This window comes from Hemitrygon akajei, chromosome 4, assembly GCF_048418815.1.
Source record: "Hemitrygon akajei chromosome 4, sHemAka1.3, whole genome shotgun sequence".
NCBI lineage: Eukaryota > Metazoa > Chordata > Chondrichthyes > Myliobatiformes > Dasyatidae > Hemitrygon > Hemitrygon akajei.
The window spans coordinates 158,835,890-158,856,445 of NC_133127.1; the positions used below are offsets into that span (position 1 = coordinate 158,835,890).

The window sequence follows — 20,556 nt, forward strand, 5'->3', positions numbered from 1 at the left end:
TGTACTCTTTTTCCATAGATGCTGCCTGACCTGCTGAGATCCTCCAGCATTTTGTGTGTGTGTGTGTGTGTGTGTGTGTGTGTGTGTGTGTGTGTGTGTGTGTGTGTGTGTGTGTGTGTGTGTGTGTGTGTTGCTTGAACATTCAAGATATGTGCAGTTTTTGGTGTTAATGTCTATAGCTCTGTGAAATTGCACATGGCTGTTGGGACCAATAAAGTTTACAAAAATAATGGAATTAGTGAATCCTCTGAAGATTGAAATGTGCCAACGGGTTTTTTTGGTTGTTCACATGTGTCATATGAGCAGAGGGCAAGGTCTGTGGCATCACATGCTACTGAAAGAGCCTTGCTTATTTGGTGGCTTTTCCCATTCACAGTCCAGACCAAATTGGACAATGCTGTAGATAGTTCCGGGGCTTTGCAGGGAAACTGGCTTGGGGTTAAAGGGTCAGGAAATGTGAGACATTTTGGCATTGATCAAGGAGTGGCTGCTAAGCATCATGGGGGATCAGGTAGTTGGGAGGTAGGCTTCTTGGTTAATGGGAGGGAAGGGTGAGGTGGTAATGGTGAAGGATAGCTTGCCTGAGCTGGTGGTAGGGAAATGGAGATCAGACCTGGTAGACAGCAGTTTATCTCACTAGTAAGAGGATGAATAGAAGATTTTGTTGGGCGCTGGAAATGCTCAGCAGCTAAGCAGTGTCTATACTGAAGAAAACAAATTTAAACTTTCATCATTGAGGGATATCAGACTTGCTAGTTATTGGGCTGAATTGCTTACATAGGGGTGGGGACTGTCTCGCTTGGTATGATCATTGGGTGCAGGGTGCATTCAGAGAATGTATACAGTGTACAACCTGAAATTCTTACTCTGGACAAACATCTACGGAACAGAGAGGGGAAAGAAAAGCAAAGAATGAATGACAGAAAAATGTTAGAATCACAAAGCCCCCCTCCCCCCCCACACAGAAGCAGCATCAACCCTTCCTTCTCCCCTCCACTTGCTCCACCAAAAGCATCAACCGCTCCCCTCCCACCATGCAAGCAAAAGCAATCCCGGAGACTATGATCTAGAGTCCTTCTAGTGTTATCTATAGTAATAGAGCTATCATGTGGAGGCACGGGCTGGGTTTGTGGGTCAGGTAAGCACAAGGCCTGTGAGAGCTGTGCGGAGTGGGCACGGGAAGGTGATTTCTCTGAGCATTGCCCAAAGGAGAGCCAGGTAAGGGGATAGGGTCTTGGGTAGCTCTAGCCTTGTGGCACAGACAAGCAGACAACACAAACCTGGTGAAAGTGCAATTCGACACGAGTGGTCCACGTGTGGAATGTGGAAGTTATAGAAGTGATTTCTACTCTGTGCACCACTGAATGCCACAGGCTACAGTCTTTACTAGTACATTGGATGTAGAGAGCACCGGGGAAGATTGTTGAGGGCTTTATGTGATTCACATTATGTTCCTTTTCATTAGTATTTTGTCATTGGGATTGGATGGTGTGACATACAGGAATCAACTTTTAGGTGTTGAGTTGGATAATGACCCACTGACAGCCAACCACTGGGAAACCATTAGATTCCAGATAGAAGGTGGCTGAACCATTAGCCCTTTCGCTGATAAAACCAGTCCCCTGCCCTGCCAGGTATCTGAGAGCTGGAATCTCCCGCAGGTCAATGTGAGGTCTGCATCAGTCAGCAGTCTGTCCGTACTGGGGTTTTGTCATGAGTAGCCTCCAGCCGAGATACAACGGTGAACATGCTTCTGATAAACTTTCTCAAAGTACTAGATGTCAGGAGCAGACCATTAAATGAATACAAAGCAGAGTACAGTATTTGTATCTCATGCTCTTTCCTTGCAGTTAATTGCCACAGACACCAGCCATCAATCAGGGTTCATTGGTGTGTGGGAGATCGTGACCCAGCCACACTGGCAGTGATGATGCTTCCATTTTACAGTTGATTGTGGTGTGACGTTGCCCAGTGACATTTCTAAGGTGCAGTCTTTGTTGGAGGATGGGGATGGGTATGAGTCCACTCCCTACCTACAAAGGAATGGACAAAGAATGTCACCAAGGGATATCAATCAATGTAATTCAAAATAAAACTGCAGATACTGGAAACTGAAACTAAAGCAGGAAGTGCTGGGGAAAATGGGTCAGCAAGCCAGGGAGTCACTATAGGTCTGTGACACTTCCCTCCTACCCTTTTCCAGTTTTGGTGGTGTAACACAGGATGCTTTGGTGATGGGATGAGTTGAGTTGGCTTAATGAGCAACTAGGTCTGTCTAATGTGTTGTTAATAGTGGGAGCTGTCCAACAGGCTAGACCAATGCAAGAAAGGGGATGAGAAACAGACCATGAGAAATGCTGGAAAAACTCGCCAGCATCTGTGAAAAGAGCCAATGTTTCAGTCTTCATCAGAATTGAGAAAGAAAATTGCATTAGCCAGGGTACCCACAAATTGTAGTGAAATTACGAGAATGCCTCTGATGGACTGAGCACCTGATAGAGAGGATAAGATGCCAAGTTTGTGTAACTTATGACTGATGTATTATTTGGGATTCTGGATTATATTTGACAGGTTAGTCTATACACAGTAGGAAGGATGGCAGATGGAAATGTTTTTGATATAGACCAGAGGGATGCATGTTAGAGGACTTAATGTTGTCTGGAAGGCGGCTATGTGCCCAGACAGATGATATGGTTTTGTTGCTTGATGTAGAGTCAAGTTCTAACAGTGCAAGAGGCTACAGATAGACAGATCAGAGTGGAAGTGGGATATATCAATGTGGCAGGCAACTGCAGGTCCTGTAGATGGAATGCAAGTGGACACAGGGGTCTGTGGGAGGAGCCACAGGAGCAGTCAGTGGGGGGGGGGGGGCCAGTCCAGACAGGTATATGTAGTTCACCACACTGAGAAGCAATCTCCCAATTAGTATTTGGTTTCTTCAGTGTAGAGGGGGTCATGTTCTGAACACCAAATGCAGTTCACTTGACTGGAAGAAGTGCAGGTGAACCACAACTTTACCTGTTTAGTCCCGAGATGGTGGAAAGGGAAGTGGTGAAAACACCTCCTGAGGTGGCATTTGAGTGGGGAGTGGTAGGCAAGAACAGGAGAGTAGATGAGGAATGAAGGGGAAAGAATGTATGTTTAGTGGTAGAATTTTCTTAAAGGGGACAGAAACTGCAAAGGATACATTGAGCCTGGAGCCTGGTGGGATGGAGTGCAATGATGGGGAAGTTAATGAGGGCCATCTGTGAGATGAAGGAGTTAATGTCATTAAGGGCGGGGCTGGTCACGTGCCCTTGCCTCTTGCCTTCTGAATGTGCAGTGTTATGCACATTACTACTGCAGAGGTGGGGGTTGGGAATGAAGATGCTGGACAGTGCATTAGCTTAGTAATTGTTATACAGTCACATCAGTAATCACGCTTGTCAGATTAGAGCAAAACTCTGGTGAGTTTTTTTTAAACTTCTAAATTTATAATTGTTACTGTTGCTGTAAATATCTGATTTTTATGCAAGTGATCAGTATGTAATGGGACTCAATTGTATTTGTTACTCTAGGAAAAATTCGAAGCACAAAAGATAATGGAAGCTAAAACACAATAAATCCTGTAAGTAGCTGATCTAATTGCCTTGTATTCTGAGTCTCAAATTGCAATGAACACAATTTAATATTTTACCATCCCTTTATAAAGCATGAAAATGTTGAACAAAGTAGGAGCAAATTGAAGCAATATATGGTAACCAATGGAAAACTATTCAAATTCAAGTTTAAATGTCATTCAACCATACATGCATATCCATGAACACAGCCAAATGAAACAGCATAACTCCAGGGCCAAGGTGCAAAACACAATACCAACAGTCATACAAAGCACAGGCACAGACAACAGTAAAATACAGTCACACACTCACAAAAATATAGTCCAAGTTCCTGAGTCCATGAATATTGCAGCAGTCTGCAGTCAAATGCAATACATCTTTTCTTTAGCCAAGCAAGCACTGGAGTACAGCACCAATTCCAACATGGAAGGCGTGCTACCCTACCTCCATCACTCCAGTGGAGTCCAACACCACTCTCCTGCAAACAAGCTATACTGAAAGTTTAGACTTAGTCCTTGCGATGACTGAGGCCACGCAGTTCACCTGCCATTCACCAATGAAACAGTGGATTGGCCTTGCAGCTACCCATGTCACCAATAGTCAACAGGGTCTTGCAATAGGAGAAAAAGCGACTCAGACACTGACTCGCTACGAGGCTGCATACTGCCTTTCTGCACTGACGCAGGCAGCAGCACTATCCCCAGCTCCTTCACTTCCTCCAGCAAAGAGCAACTTGCTGATGGGATAGACTACAGTGCTTTAAGTTCTGAAAGTCCAGCAGGGTCTTGTGATCGCAACAAATGCTTTTTTTTTAGAAGTCCATGAGACCTTTGGTTGGACCTATAGAGGCCACTGAGTCCAAGTGTGTCGCCATCTTACTGGAAGCAGAATTGTAACAGCTGTTCAGTGGTTAAACCCAGCATCCCCTAAATTGACATTGATGTTAATAGTGTTATTACAATTATTGATTACTACAAAAATTGCAAATAGTTATTAAAGTGAATATTAAGATTCATCAGCTACTTAATGCTGGCTTTCCTCCAATTTGGTGTCTTGGATTGGAGCCTCACAGGTACAAGAATCTGTAAACCAGGCTGAAACTCCAGTGCTAAGCTGTCTTATTTGAAATAAGGAATTGTGTTCAGACCCTGTGCCTCTTGCCCATGGCTGTATTCTAAGAGCAAACAAGTTCCCCTGGTATCTTTATTAACCACAACCATGCCACTCATTTCAGTATGGGATCTTACTCTGCAACGAGTTATCGCATAACAAATTAGTCATCTCTTGCTTAAGGGACAGAATTTTTAACTGTGTGACTAGGAGACCTTTCTGAAGCAGCCCTACTTTTTGATAGTCCTAATTTAGGTGGGCGTGGGGAGGGATTGTGAGTGGTAAGTGGTGACCATAACTCTAAATTTAAAGGTGGTTATGGGGAAGTACAAGAAGTTCAAATATGAAGAAGTAAAGGTGGCTATGGAGCAGACATCTAGGTGCTGCATTTGGGGAAGGCTATTTTCAATATGATAGGATAGGACCTGGCAAAAAAGGACTGAGATAGCTACTTGCAGATAAATGCATGACGAGGGAGTCATTAAAAAATGTAGTAATGGTTTTGTCATAATGGTGAAATGTAAGGTGCACTTGATGTGAAGAGCCTGACAAGGGTAGTTGGTGATGGGTGTAGATGATTGAAATCAGGAGAAGGTATACAGAGTGTTAAAAGCTGGGAGGTGTTGTAGGAAAACTTTTTAAAAAAACAAGTAAATAGGAGGGCAAAAGAGGGACAAAAACTAGCATTAATTGGCAATTCCAAAGTCCTGTATTCTAAGAGAGTAACCATGGCAACTGAGTTAGGACTAAAGTCATAGTCTGTACCTTGTCCTAGAGAACATGATGAGGTCTCAAACAGATGCCACAGTGGTGTTCACCATCCAGAGGGACGTGGATATAAACTATAGGCAGCAGATGTTATTATTGGTTAAGTATTTGTGCTACTTTTAGCTCTGTGGGTGCGTGAGATTAAGAAAGTTCCATCTAATAGATTTTCAGTAAATGTCACAGAAAATTATGGCGTTGATAGTTTGCTTCTGGATGTAAACCTGACATTGTGACGTTTGCTCGTGAACTTCTTTTACAAAGCAATGGCTCTGTAATTCTATTTTTTGTATTTTTAAAAGTTTACATTTTGTTGAGTCTGTTCTTTGTGTCACTTACTCTTGTCAGATCATTCAAATTTTACTTTGTCCTTTTGTTTCATCCATAGACAACAATAATAAACAGAGTAGGAGCTAAAGGAACAGACTCCCTCCTTTGAGAGTGACACCTTGATGTGACTGTCTGCAAACTCACTCCTGCAACCTCTCTTGACCCCTTCTCCCCCAACTCTCCCTCAGCTTTTTCACCCACAGCACTGACCTGTTGAGTGGTAAGGTACCATTTTGTTGTTAAATGAGTACTTCCACAAATCTTTCAATGTGAATTAAATGTTTATGGTTAAAACCACAGAATGAAGGTGTTTGTCCTGACAAAGGGTCTTGGCCCGAAACGTCGACAGCGCTTCTACCTACAGATGCTGCCTGGCCTGCTGTGTTCCTCCAGCATTTTGTGTGTGTTGCTTGAATTTCCAGCATCTGCAGATTTCCTTGTGAATGAAGATGTTTGTTAAATTTCTGTAGTTGCTACAATAAATTATTGATTAACGACATACACTGCAGTTATAAAGATTCTGAGGCTGGGGCAAGAGATGCTCTTTCTCTGTACACTGCTATCAGTACAGCACTTTTCTGCATGTAGTATTTGACCAGTGTTGCACTATTGTACATTTGTAACTGTGCCAATGACCTTGGATATAAAAGATAAATCATTTTGATACTGTGGATGTCTTAAATTAATGTTTGTAGTTCTACTACTTCAGAATAAATCTGTGATTTTGTATCAAATATAGCTTTAAAATGCCTTTATTTATTACATGTTGAACAAAGTATTCTTTTCGCAGAGATCTAACATACGTATTTGGTGATTGGTTCATTCCAAAGAGAACAACATATGTAAAGTACCGTACAAGTCTGATTATTACAAAGCTCTTATGAATACCTGTGATGTAAAACTTTCTCTGCAATGTCTTAGCATGTTATTCTGTCAAAACCTTTCTCTACTGACTGGGAGGAGGAAATAGCCTCCAGAAGCTGCTGGGATACATCATTAATTGAAGCATTCAAAGGATATTTGAAGCTTTACGACAGATAGAGTTATGATTTATCTGGGACTCATGTGAAACAGATCAATAATTTGGATGCCCAAGAATGAGAAATGAAATAAGTGCGGACACTCCGCAGCTGCTGTGTTCCCTCTAAGGTGTATGCGTACGTGCTCGCACACAGCTTTTGCTACTAGTGCACAAAGGAATTTAAACTGCACACAAAAGGTTGTCACCCTCTGCCTCAATGGCATGTTAAGTATATTTCGCCATCATACACAATTATATTTCCTTTTCCAGTTTCTGATGTGGACGGCATTGACAGTGTGGAGTTTGCAATGATTTCTTTGCAGATTTTAGAGTTGGCTTATTCATGGTGTTTTTCAATCGAAGCAATTATTGATTCACCATGTCGAATTCCAAAGAAGCAACTGACAGGAAGTGCAAAAGTACTGCTGGTTCATTTAAAGAGGTATGGCTTAATGAAACAGTAGAAACTGCTACACCAAAAGCTCATGAAGTCAGGAACAAGAAATGTTTATGTACAGCACAGAAACTGGTGTTACCTGTGTGTATTGTCGCGATGCAAAAGTTGCTGGAGAACTTGTATGTGGGAAGAAGTGGAGTGACATCTGGAAATTTGGCATCATTTAACAAGCAAAACACACATACATAAAATGTGTGAAAATCCTTCATTACCCGCTGCAGACATGCTACGCATGTTTTGTGAGAGTGCAGAAGAATGAAAGTGAAAATGATCGAACCTAGAGGAGATCACTATCTTACTAACAGTGTTTTGCTAGCTGTTAGGATAAATACTTTGAAATATAAAATTCAGTGCGTACACATTGTTGTCACTGAGCAAAAACTTGCCCAGCACAAGATTTTAGCGCACACTGGTTAGTACACATCAGAAGAAACAGTACACAGCCAATACTATATCTGTTGATCCATAGGGAAGACAAAAAGTGAGCAATAAATAGGAGACTCTGCACAATCTTATCCTGTAAGAAAACTTCCACTGTAGAATTTGAAAATAAAGTATCTGAGCTAAAAGGACATAGAATAACCCACCAGATTATTGTGCTTCCTTGAAGGAAATATTTCATTATCCTTGGTATAGGTTCATATGTCATAATGTTAATGACAAATGCAGGTTTTCTAAATTCAAAATTGGAGCAATTAGGATTAATTGTTAAGTGTTAGGATGGAACTTAATATTAAAGAAATTCTATATCAGCTACACATACACTCAGCTGAAGCTAATGTATCTTTAGGGATCCCAGATATCATCTAATAGCTGAAAAGGTTGTTAAAATACAAATTAATTAAATTGATAATGCAAATATCTCTGATATTTTTATTATCCTAGTACAGAACCAATACCTGAAGTTAGAATTACATTTATAAATGAAATTTGTTTCCATTGCCTGTTGGCCTGGGCCAATTAAAATTATGACTTCATTCAACCTATGGAACACCAGTCCACTACTATTTGTTTGCATTAACTAAATTCACAGCCCCCAAAAAATATTTATTTTCTTTGTTTTAGTTGTAGAGAAATGCAGCAGTCAGTGATTGGCAGAATTGTTCTCGGCTCAGTGTTTCTAGTAAAGCCAAAGTTTAATGTTTAAATTTTCTAATAGAATTAAGTAAAAGTTTAATGAATTACTTATTATTAAAAAAAAGGATGCTGAGGTCAGATGTAGCTGCTTGTGCTATCACTGAAATGGAAAACTATTGTAATTATTGCTCATGTTTATTGTGCAATTTGGAAATAATGGTCAATAATCTACTAAAAATGTCTTCAAGATTATTATTATCATGCTTAAGGCAAACTCTCCTTTAAAAGAAAGAATAGTTGCATTGCATATTGGAATGTTAGAATAATAATGAACCAGATCAAAAAAGGAGAAGATGATTTTAAAATTGTGTCGATTAAAGAAAGGACTAAAGCTGTGTGAGGAAAGGGGCTCCAGGTTCAGAGAAGAGGGTCTGAATAACAATGAATTCCATGCAGGGAGGAGTAGAAGCTTCTGCAAGAAACGGTTATTTAGTCTGGTATTCCACTTTCTTAATGGCATACATAATCTCATGCACTGACAGATTTAGTCTTCTGAAATATCAAGCCAAATTTCACAGAAGTTACAATGTAAAATTGTGAATATCAGCGTTCACCATTGTTACTCCAGGAAACTGATATTTATTATGGAATTCCTGCATATGCTTGGTGTAATAGTGGGACTGGGATGTCACTATTGTGCACACTGTATGTTATATATAGAGGTATTCATTTTAACAGCTAGCAAAATACTGTCAGTAAGACAATGATCTCCTCTGGGTTTGATCGCTTTCACTTTCGATCATTTGCACTCTTACAAAGTCCAAATCTGATTCTGGTCCTGTGGACACCAGCTGTATCATTATTTGTTGAATGCGTTTGCAAAATGCAAATTTCATTACATGACTTAGATTAATTCTGCAAAGCACAAAGAAACTGAAAAGGATCAGAGTCTACAGGGCCACTCAGTTAATAAATTAATGGTAAAATAGAAGTGGAAGGAGATTATAAAAGCCCAAAATGATGATTAAAAAAAGACAAAGCAGAGTAATACTCAGTCCACTCACCATCTCTCCAAATTTCCAAATACGATGAAATAGTTTGATGTAAATTAGATTTAAGTTCATATTTACAGAATGGATTAATGATAAGTTTCTTCCCCCTCCCCCCAGTAAGGTCATTGAGCTTAGGGAATAGATAACAACAGAAAATGCTAGAAATACCCAGCAGGTCAGGCAACACTTGTGAGGAAAGGACTAGAGTCAGGCCAATAGTTTTTAAAATCTGAGCTGGAGAAGAAGTTCTTTTAAACATTTCAAGCTTTAGCAGACCGTCACTGCTGCAGTAGAACAGAGCAAGCTACCATTGAGTTTAATACAGACAAGTGTGAGGTGTTGCATTTTGAGAGGACAAACCAGGGTGGGGCTTACACGATGAGTGGTAGGGCACAGAGGAGTGTGGTATAACAGAGGGAGCTAGAAACACAGATCCATAATTCTTTGGAAGTCCTAAAGAGAACTCTTGGCACATTGACCTTCATAAATCAAAGTATTGAATACAGGAGTTAGAATGTTATGTTGAAGTTGTATAAGACATTGGTGAGGCCTAATTTGGAGTATTGTGTGTAGCTTTGGTCGCTTACCTACAGGAAAGAATGTAAATAAGGTTGAAAGAATGTAGAGAAAATTTACAAAGATGTTGCCAGGACTTGAGGACCTGAGTTATACGGAAAGGTTGAATACGTTAGTTATTATTCCTTGTAGTGTAAGCGAAATGGAGACACCTCTTTCTCCCTTATTAGGGGGAGAGAGAGAGCCTGTGGTATGTTGAACACCGGGTGAACAAGTAGACTTTGGGGTACTGCAAGTCTGTGTCTTTGCTGTTGCTTTGCTGCACGCTTGAGAGCTCGGTGGTGGGTGCTGATGCTTTTGTTTTGCTGGTGGGGGAGGGGGATCATTGCTTTGCTGCTGCTTACGCGCGGGGGGAAGCTGGGGGGGCTGTGGGGTTCTAACATTTAAACTGTCTTTCATTCTTTGGGGGCACTCCTCTGTTTTCGTGGATGGTTGCGAAGAAAAAACATTTCAGGATGTATATTGTATACATTTCTCTGACTTTCAATGTACCTTTGAAACCTTTTGAAACTTTGAATGAGGGGAGATTTGAGAGAGGTATATAAAATTTTGAGGGGTATAGATTGGACTAATGCAAACAGGCTTTTCCCACTGAGGTTGGGTGAAACTAGAACTAGAGGTCATGAGTTAAGGGTGAAAGATGAAATATTCAAGGGGAACGTGCGGGAGAATTTCTTTACTCAGTAGTCGGTGAGAGTGTGGAACACGCTGCCAGCAGAAGTAGTGGGTACGATTTAAACGTTTAAGAGAAATTCGGACAGGTACACAGGTGGGAGGGGAATGGAGAGCGGGTCGATGGGACTAGGCAAATTGACAGTTCAGCGTGGTCTAGAAGGGATGAAGGAGCTCTTTCTGTGCTGCAGTGTTCTTTGACTTGACCAGAATGTGGAGGAAGAGTGTCTGCAGGTAGCCAGCAAGATGTTTATGAAGCACTTCCCCTCTTGGCAAGAAGCAAAGACTGAGAGGTGTGGTTAGCCATAACTGATTGCTAAAATTGGGATAATGGAAGTTGGCATAAGTTTTGTGTGACAGTCTACACCAGGTCAGGTTAATCATGGGGATTAATCACATTTCCTTCCAGGTCCCACGGTACAGTTTCCAGTGTCACCCAATTCAGCCTACCCTTTCCCCCACACCGCCCCCCCCCCCCACCACTGTTAACCTTTAAATCCCAGTCACAGCTGTTCTGCTTCAGAATTGACTCCTTCAAAGGTCCTGGAAGTGATAATTAGGTGAATAGTATAGCCAATCGGGTGGCACCAGACCTTTATCAAGTTGCTGGCATCTTAAGATTGTGCACACACTGAGGTAATAGTTTTCTAGTTACGTGGTCCATATTAACACAGTTCTCATGCTACCTGCACATAAAATTGCATGTGAAAAATCATCTTAACATTAAATTTCAATGTTAAAAAAACTACTTGTGCATCATAAATATTTGAGAAGGGAGAGGGGACTATCGGTCCACGTGGCAGATCATCTAACAAAACTTCCAGGGACAAGGCAGAGTTAATATTTGAAGTGAAATAATTCACAGTAACCCTGTGAATAACCCCTTTTTCATGTGTCCATTACAGAAGTTAGTGAACATTATTGCTTTTTCGCCAACAACTGATTAGGCATTCTCTCATCCCTCTCCCACTTAGCGATTTGCTCTGCAACCTCTTCTCATTCTCAGAGTTCTGATGAAGGGTCTTTGATGAGATCTTCACTGATGCTGACTGTTGAGTGTTTCTGACATTTTCTGTTTTTATTTCAGATTTCCAGCATTTGTGGGGTTTTGGCTAAAACGTCCAGACATTTTGTTTCTTCTGGGTTGTCGGTTGAATTTACATTTCCAGTGAAAGGTTTACTGAACCTCTTCATTCAGTAAATAGCAGAAACCCTGTAAAAACCGTGTCATCATTGGTATCTGCATACAGCCCGTTAAAAAAATCACCGCCTATTACTTGAAGCCACACTTGATCACCGCGTTGTAACTGCAGCAGTGTGCCCCCTGAAGCCTGATCCTCACTGCTCTGATAACTATCAAATGTATTCAGGGTCTGAACACCATTTTTGTACAGGGAAACCCTTACATGCTTAACATAGACGGTGATGTGATAGACAAAGTAATAAACCCCAGAAAATTCACATGTAAATTTCCCTGTGGTAGGGTCATAGTGATTTTGGTTGTTGTAAAAGATTTTTTCAAATTTAATTGGGGCACCTGAACGTGGCAGCTTGGAAAATTCTGTCAATCCAACACTGAAAGCACTATTCCTTATCAGTGCATTTTCACCAGTGTTTCCCTTTTCACCACTTTCCCCTTTACTTCCCTTTACACCTTGAATTCCAGGATTCCCATGTGATCCTTTGGGGCCCACCTCTCCTTTTGGACCTGGCAAACCTTTAGGTCCTACAGGACCTGGTGGTCCAATGTCTCCCTGAGCTCCAATAGGTCCTTCTTCTCCTTTTGGACCTCTAGGTCCCAAATCCCCTTTGATGCCCTGCTTCCCTTGAAGCCCAATTTCCCCCTTTTGTCCTTTAAGTCCAAGTGGCCCAGCAATTCCTTTTGGTCCCATTTTTCCTGGTATTCCTTTAGTTCCTTGTTCTCCTCTTCTTCCTTTTATACCTGGTCCGCCAGGGGGCCCTGGAATCATAAGACATTACAATAATTCTATATTCCTATAGGATCATTGATCTGGAGGCACAGATTGGAAGCAATCCTTTATTTAAAAAATAAGCGCTAAAGTTTCCAATCACAAACAAGAAAATCTGCAGATGTTGGAAATCCAAGCAACACACACAAAATGCTGGAGGGACACTTTTCCATAGATGCTGCCTGGTCTGCTGAGTTCCTCCAGCATTTTGTGTGAAGTGCGAAAGTTTTTCTATTTTGGTTCATGAATTATATGTGTGCTTCAAACTTATACTTTCCTGTTGCCTCCAATCAATTTGTTTTAAGTCTTAGTAGAAAATAGCTGGTCAGTGCTTATTGCTATTTATGCACAACTCAGAAGGTTACTTTAAAACCTTTGAACACAGTAAATGCAAGATTACTAAGGCACAGTTCATCTTGTTTCTTGAGTGTAGCTGTGTGGAACGAGCTTCCAATAGAAGTGATAGAGGCAGGTTCAATTTTGTCATTTTTATAAAAATTGGATAAGTATATGGACAGGAAAGGAATGTAAGGTTATGGGCTGAGTGCAGGTAGGTGGGACTAGGTGAGAGTAAGCATTCAGCATGGACCAGAAGGGCCGAGATGGCCTGTTTCCGTGCTGTAATTGTTATATGGTTATATGATTACAGTAACACCATCTTGCAATTCAGAAGAATGAGGTGGAACCTTGTTGTAACCTATCAAATGCTAAAGGCCTTGATAGAGTAGATGTGGAGAGTATGTTTCCCTTGGCGGAGGAGCTTCAGACCATGGAATATTGCCTCAGAATAGAGGGACATACTTTTAGAATGGAGATGAAGATGAATTTCTTTAGCCAGAGTGTGGTGAATCTGTGGAATTCATTGCTGCAGACAGCTGTGGAGATGAGGTCTTGGATATATTTAAGGCATAGGATTATAGATTCTGGATTAGTCAGGGCATGAATGGATATGGAGAGAAGGCAGGAGATTGGGACTGAGAAGAAAATGGATCAGCCATGATGAAATGGCAGACCAGACTTGATGGGCCAAATGGTCTAATTCGGCACCTGCATCCAATGGTCCTATGATTTAGATAGATTAGGAGAATAGGCAAATAAGTGGCAGACGGAATTGTGTATGGAAGAATATGGTCAGGCACTTTGGTTGAAGTAATAAAAGCTTTCTAAATGAATATAGATAATACATTAATGAATAAGACCTATGAAACTAAATGAATATTTTTTTGAATGGGGAGAAAATTCAGAAATCAGAGGTACAAAGAGACTTGGGAATCTTAGTGCAAGATTCACTAAAGGTTAACTTGCAAGTTGAGTCAGTGGTGAGGAAGGCAAATGCAATGTCAGCATTAATTTTGAGAGGACTAGAATATAAAAGCAAGGATATAATGCTAACAACAAAAATACAACTGCAGATGCTGTGGATCAAAGGATACGTACACAACGCTGGAAGAACGCAGCAGGTCAGGCAGCATCCGTGAGAAAAGAGTAGCCAACGTTTCGGGCCGAGACCCTTCATCAGGATATAATGCTAAGTCTTTATAAGGCATTGGACAGACCACACTTGGAGTATTGTGAACAGTTTTGGGCACCTTATCTAAGAAAAGATGTGCTGGCATTGGAGAGGGTCCTGAGGAGGTTCACAAGAATGATTCCAGGAATGAAAGTGTTAACATGTGAGGCAATGGGCGTGTACTCACAGGAGTTTAGAAGATTGAGGGGGGATTTCATCTAAGAAAGGACGTGCTGGCCCTGGAGAGGGTCCAATGGAGGTTCACGAGATCCCAGCAATGAAAGGGTTGATGGTTGAGGAACGTTTGACAGCTCTGGGCCTGTACTCACTGGAGTTTAGAAGAATAAGGTGGGGGGGGTGGAATCTCACTGAAATCTATCAAATGTTGAAAGGTCTAGATAAAGTGGAAATGGAGAGGATGTTTCCAATAGTGGGGGAGTCCAGGTCCAGAGGGCATAACCTCAGAATGGAAGGACGTCCCATTAGAACAGCGATGATGAGGAATTGTTTTTGCCAGAGGATGGTGAATTTGTGGAACACATTGCTACAGATGGGTGTGGAGGCCAAATCATTAGGTATATTTAAAGTAGAGGGTGTAAGTTCTTGATTGGTAAGGGTGTCAAGGGTTGTGGGGAGAAGGCAGGAGAATGGGGTTGAATAGGATAATAAATCAGCCATGATGGAATGGTGGAGCAGACTTGATGGGCCGAATTGCCTAATTCTGCTTCTGTGTCTTATGGGGTAAAAAGGCCACCTCTGCCCACACTATAGAATGGTTCCAGGCCAGATGAAACTTGAAGCATGAACTTCATGCATAATGGTTCCTACCTGACTCTCCAGGTTCACCTTTAGGCCCCTGAGGTCCTGTGGGTCCAGATTTCCCAACTTCACCTATTTAAAGAAGTTATGTGAGAATTATTTTACCACAATATCTTCATGCAAGTCAAAATATGTAGAATTCTTTGTGGCCTAATACAGCTTCAAAGGCAATGTTAATATCTAGATCTGGAGCATACTGATGTAGAAATTAATAGAATAGTTTATTAAAACTCATTTAGAATTTACTCAGAATTAACCTACAGTTTGGCAATGGTTGAGTAGAACATTCTGTATGGCATTTGCCAATAATAAATAAATTATCTTCTGTGGAAATCAAGAAAGTATAAGGCAGGCCTCCATTTAAGAGATAAATGATTCGATACACCATACAATGGCCAGAGAACATGTCACTTAAATCTAACACACATCGTGTGCAGATTGATTATTGTATAGTTTAGTGTCCTTTAATTAGGGCTTATAGCACACATTATAATCTTGAAATTTCTTCAGATAAGCACCATAATAACATTTTAACAGCAAGCTAAACTGGATGTAGAAACATTAATTGATTAACATTTGACATTCAGTGGATTATTGTGAATAGAGCACTTTTACCCCTGTCACATTTACCCCTGCTTCAGCCCCACAGTTTGAAAATAAACACTTTCATTACAGCAATTATTGGCAAAGCAAACTTGTATCTCAAATATCTTCATGATTGACAAGGGTTTAAAAATTCTGAGTCTTGGTTTTCTAAGTTCATGTTTCTTCGCTGATTTACAATGACAGTTTGAGCTGTACTCAAACTGCAACTGTATGAAGTTGCTTAAGATTTTGAAGGAAATTCTGACATTTGGAACCTAATGTCAGCAAATTAAAAGAGCACAGGTCCTGACCAGAATTAACAACTTGATAAAAGAAGTGTTCACATGGTAGACCATGTAAGGCTCCAGCTATGAAAAGCAATACAACCCTATTGTCACATCACTCTACCTGAGTCTCCTTTGTCACCCTTGGAGCCATCCCGCCCATCTCTCCCAGGAATGCCATTATGACCAGGGTTTCCAGGAACTCCAGGATGTCCAGCTCTACACAACTCCGTTCCGATCATCTCAACTTTCACCAGAGCAATTGGTACAAAAAACAACCAAATCTGCATCTCAGAGCTTCAACACCGCAAATCTAAAGACAGTAATCAAAAGAATTTCACTGCAGGCTGTGGAACCGAAAAACAAGCAATGATGTTGGTTTAAAGAAAGTTATTACTGCAAAATTATTTTGAAATTCTTGGATGATGGAAAGGAAATTTGTTGTGGGTGGTATGGTAATACTGTATACTATATGCAAACACATTTAACAGAGTAAGTGGAAGATGGATAGCTAAATTAGATGAAAAAGGCAGATCAAGTGAAACCTAAGGAATTAAAGACTTTGGTAAGCATGCAGAGTGCTCAGTTGAATGGGTTCAGAACTATTGCAATGATTATTGGCTGAAGACCAAACAAATGGGAATCTGAAAGTACGTTTGTAAATGATTTATTGAAGAAATAACTACAGCTGAGAAAAAAAGACGATGCTAAAAACATTTAGTATGTCAAACAAATTGAGTTAGCATTTCAGGTTGAAGACACTTCATTAGATCAGAGACAGACAGATAAAAATAGATACACTTTTAAGGAAAGTGTCAGGAAGGATGAATGGGACAAAAGGGATATCCATGATGGGGTAAGAGTGGGATTGCAGGGTTTGAGTCTTCTGGTTAAATGATCAATGAGGACAGTTCAAGTTTGATGATATTTCTTTGAAGGTGTTACAGATTGCTTATGCCAGAGCTGGGAGACACATCAAGTGAGTTATTTACTCTGCTGGAGAGAGAAAACAGGCAAATGACCTGAAGCAGAAATGACAGTTCTAAACCAGAGAAAGTGAGAGAGCTATCATTGGAATATATAATATTGGGTCTTGTAGGATGCAATATGTCCAAATGAGGAGCTGGTCCTCAAGTTCATGTTGGGCTTTGCTGTGACAGTGCAGGCAGGAGATTACAGACAAAAAGATCTGGAGGAGCGGGATGGTGAACTAAACTGGAAGGCTATAGGAAGCTTACAGTTGTGGATTAAATACTGGAGTCTTCCAAAGTAATCATCCAATCAGTGTTTAGTTCATCTGATGTAGAGGAGACCACGTCGTGATCGTTAATAAACTTGTTCTGATAGAGACAATGGATAGAAGTCTACTGACCTCTGCTGGAAAATAGAGAGAAGTGATATATGTAAAGCACCTTTATAATCTAATAATAACTTGCAGACTTCTCGAGGCAATGCTTACATAATTACACGAGCACTGAAATGTGAGCTGTTAGGCTTAATTCCAACATTCCAATTCCCAGCATTGCTTCTCAGTTGCCTTCAAAAGACCAATATCATGTGTAGTGAATGTCAACTGATAATGTTGTATGTGTAACTCGCACAATAGCTGATTGCTACTTTCTGGAGGAGGACTTTTAAGCTCATTTATGTTTCCTTGGCCTCAACTCTTCTTGGTCTTTCTCCTTCTGTGTGCACCTTCCCAACCCACCACTCCCCTGCATGACATGGGGTCTGGCAGCAGGCCCTGGGGATCTTCAGGATCAGAGTCTATACATTTTATCATTTGTTTGGAAGATGATACAATGAATGGTAGAACCAACATTTATTGTCCACGAGAAGGATAGGGAGCCACCTTCCTGAACAGCTGCAGACTATGAAAGTCTCCCACAAGGATGTTAGATTTGAAGTTTCAGGGCTTGTCGAAGTTCCCTGTAATAATGAAGGGGTGATGACTGTTGTGTATTTAATATTTCAATAATATTTGAGTAATCTTTGTATATATAAATATATATATTTGATTAATAATTTTTGTTCATTTACATAATTCACGACAAGTTATATGTATAAATAAGTGAATTTTATGTATTGTGCTGTACTGCTGCCACCAAAAAAAAATTAATGACGTATTTGAGTGATGATAATCCTGTTTCTGATTGGTTCTCTATTGTGGACTGAGAGTGGGAAGGGGACAGGGAGTGAGGAATCATGGTTGGAAAAAGGGAAAGGAGAGGGGAGGGAGCAGGAAGCACCAGAGAGACATTCAGTAATGCTCCCACAGTGCTCCCCCCTCTTTCATTGCTCACCATCCTTTGCTCCCACAAGATTTACAAAGTCGCTCTCCATTCCACATTGGCAAATGCAGTACTGTGCCAAAGTACTGCACCCTAGCTTTACATACTGCGTGTATGAAAGACTTTTGCACAGTACTGCATATAGGTGAATGCACACATTCTTTTCCCAAGGTTGGAGAATCAAGAACTAGACGACATAGGTCTATGGTGAAAGAGAAGCGATTTATTAAGAATCTGAAGGGCAACATTTTCAGCCAGAGGTGGTCCACATATGGAATAAGCCACCGGAGGAAGTGATTAAGGGAGGTACAATAACGATATTAAAGGACACTCAGAAAGGTAGATGGATAGGAAAAGTTAAGAGGAATATGGGCCAAATGTAGGCAAGTGGGACAAGCTTAGATGGAAACCTTGGTTGTCGTGGACCAGCTGGGTCAAAAGGTCTAGTTCTGTGCTGCATCTAATACAAAAACACAGTGGTGAATTATATTTGAACATTGATATGTATTTTGTTGTATGAGTTATTTACAAATTCAAGTAAAGTAGGTTAAATATGAGTCTAATTATCTCAAGTTTTAAGGGAATACTTATCGCAGAGTTTTACAAAACCAGCAGCAAAACAACTTTACAAGTTGTAACTTTAGGTCCCTGATGGAGCTCTCCTACAAGGTGGAGGTTGCATAACAAGACCCACTCCAGAGTCTAGACATCAGTATATCATGCAGATGCTTCAGTGCAGCACAAAGAGTGTACCACTACTGAAAATTCGGACTATTGACTGACCCATTCATCTTCACAGGTGGATGCAAAAGATACCTTGGTGCTAGTGCCCATTTATCCCTCAAACAAGTGCTCTAAATTAGACACTAGCGAATAGTACAAAATCAGAATAGCTCAACCTCTAGAAATATAACATTAGCTCTAAAGAAATTTGGAATATCTTAAACCCGCAGAAGACACAAATCCTTTACTTGAATTGTATTAACAATAATCAAAAAAGCTTGTAACTTCGCACACGACTTGCACTCAAAGTTCTGCACTGCATTTGTGGACGAGAGAGCACTATAGTTAAGGCTGAGACCTTTGCACAACATGCAACATGATCACAATTTACAGATGTCTCCATGCACAAAACACTACAACTACATTACTTCCTTAATAATCTTGTTGCTGTATTAATGTCTGAGCAATTTGATCACCAAACTATGTTTCGTGTTTTAAGACTTAGAAAAGGACATTCTGTGTATTGAGTCTATGCTGGTTCAAAGAGTCCTTCAATCATTTCACTGCAACCTATTATACCCATCAACTTCCCTGTGATTCTCTTGTCACTATCTACACTAAGGACAACTTATATTTTCCAATTAATCTACCTGTATGTCTTCAGGATGTTGGAGGAAACCAGCACACTCAAGGAAAATCTGCAAACTCAATATAGGCAGCCCCTGAAGTCAACATTGCAGGTGGATCACTGAGGTTCTTCAGCACACTGCATCTCACCTAAACACAGACCTTAATCCAAGTACTATAGTACTTAAGTATCATTTAAAGTTATGTTGAATATAATTTCAATTTGTATAGATAGGCTTTAAATGAGAATAATTGAAAAAGTGAAAATAAATTGTAATTCACGAAGTATACTTAATTAAATAAAGCACTACCAACTTACTGTATCAGCTGCCACCTCTGTGTGGACACACTTCCAAATGCACCATTCCGAATAAAAATCAAAATTTCCAAGTATAATTAGTAAACCATATTAATTATTAATAAATGCAATCTATCAAAGACAAACTAGAAAAAAGAGTTCCAACAGTATCCCTCCACTTGAGTTAAACAGCTTCAATTTTAATTAATGATTAATAATTACATTGGCAAATTCCTAGTTTTAGGAAAACAAATTATTTCTTGGTTCACCAGATGCTGTTTCTCTGGTGTAACTGTGAAAAAGTTATCAAAGTTCTATACTTACTGGGCCCAGAGCAGGCTGTAAAAAGTTGTGGATTGAGAAAGGTCATTTTGTTCAAAGGGTCTTTTCTGACCAAGAGAGATCACAACTCACATCAACTGTTGTAGTCTCCTCTATTTTCCAACTCTTCTGATATTAATAGATCTGAAATACGTTTTATTTTTAGCTTTAGTAGAAACAACCAATACTTTCTTATAGTTTTTCTTTCAGCTTGGTCTTCTAATTTAGATGATTTTCCTACAAATCCACTTCCAGGAATTACCTGGACCTTTTCTAGTTGTATGTCTCTCTGGTGAACATCAGTAAGAACAAAGTTGCAAGGAAAGTACGACAGCCCACCCAACATGTCCTCATTTTCCAGCTTGGTTCACAGGTAAAATTCAGAATCAACAGGCAAACCTCAACCTTTCTCCAAGGTTATATCAGGACAATGAAATTCTAGAGCTCATTTAGATTATAAAGGCAGAGA

At 40.3% G+C, this 20,556-nt stretch overlaps 2 protein-coding genes across 4 annotated transcripts in view; one reads left to right on the forward strand and one right to left on the reverse strand.

Annotated features, from left to right (window-relative positions):
- Positions 1 to 6,538, forward strand: part of LOC140726842 (anoctamin-5-like) — a 60,599-nt gene extending 54,061 nt beyond the window's left edge. For both annotated transcript variants that reach the window (XM_073043735.1, XM_073043736.1), the window contains exons 20-21: positions 3,558 to 3,607; positions 5,863 to 6,538. In XM_073043735.1, the coding sequence (XP_072899836.1) occupies positions 3,558 to 3,602 (45 nt within the window). In that variant the 3' untranslated portion in view covers positions 3,603 to 3,607; positions 5,863 to 6,538. The remainder of the gene's footprint in view (positions 1 to 3,557; positions 3,608 to 5,862) is intronic.
- A 2-nt stretch (positions 6,539 to 6,540) lies between these two features.
- On the reverse strand, positions 6,541 to 19,830 carry c1qtnf9 (C1q and TNF related 9). 2 transcript variants are annotated; one of them, XM_073043738.1, is made up of 5 exons: positions 19,788 to 19,825; positions 17,066 to 17,204; positions 15,952 to 16,140; positions 14,968 to 15,030; positions 6,541 to 12,619 (listed from the first exon to the last, which is right to left on the reverse strand). In XM_073043738.1, exons 3-5 carry the CDS (start codon positions 16,115 to 16,117, stop codon positions 11,850 to 11,852), a joined length of 999 nt encoding a protein of 332 aa, XP_072899839.1. In that variant the 5' UTR covers positions 16,118 to 16,140; positions 17,066 to 17,204; positions 19,788 to 19,825; the 3' UTR covers positions 6,541 to 11,849. The 2 variants fall into 2 exon arrangements, with proteins under 2 accessions (XP_072899839.1, XP_072899838.1); XM_073043737.1 differs by lacking the exon at positions 17,066 to 17,204 and having other exon boundaries at positions 19,788 to 19,830.
- Between the last annotated feature and the right edge of the window lie 726 nt (positions 19,831 to 20,556).

Coding starts and splice junctions, on each gene's coding strand:
- c1qtnf9 (XM_073043737.1), bottom strand. CDS start 16,117: ATGCAGATTTGGTTGTTTTTTGTACCAATTGCTCTGGTGAAAGTTGAG. Junction 15,031..15,951: donor GGGTGACAAAGGAGACTCAG/GTAGAGTGATGT, acceptor TTCTTTAAATAG/GTGAAGTTGGGAAATCTGGA. Junction 12,620..14,967: donor AGGTGAACCTGGAGAGTCAG/GTAGGAACCATT, acceptor TTATGATTCCAG/GGCCCCCTGGCGGACCAGGT.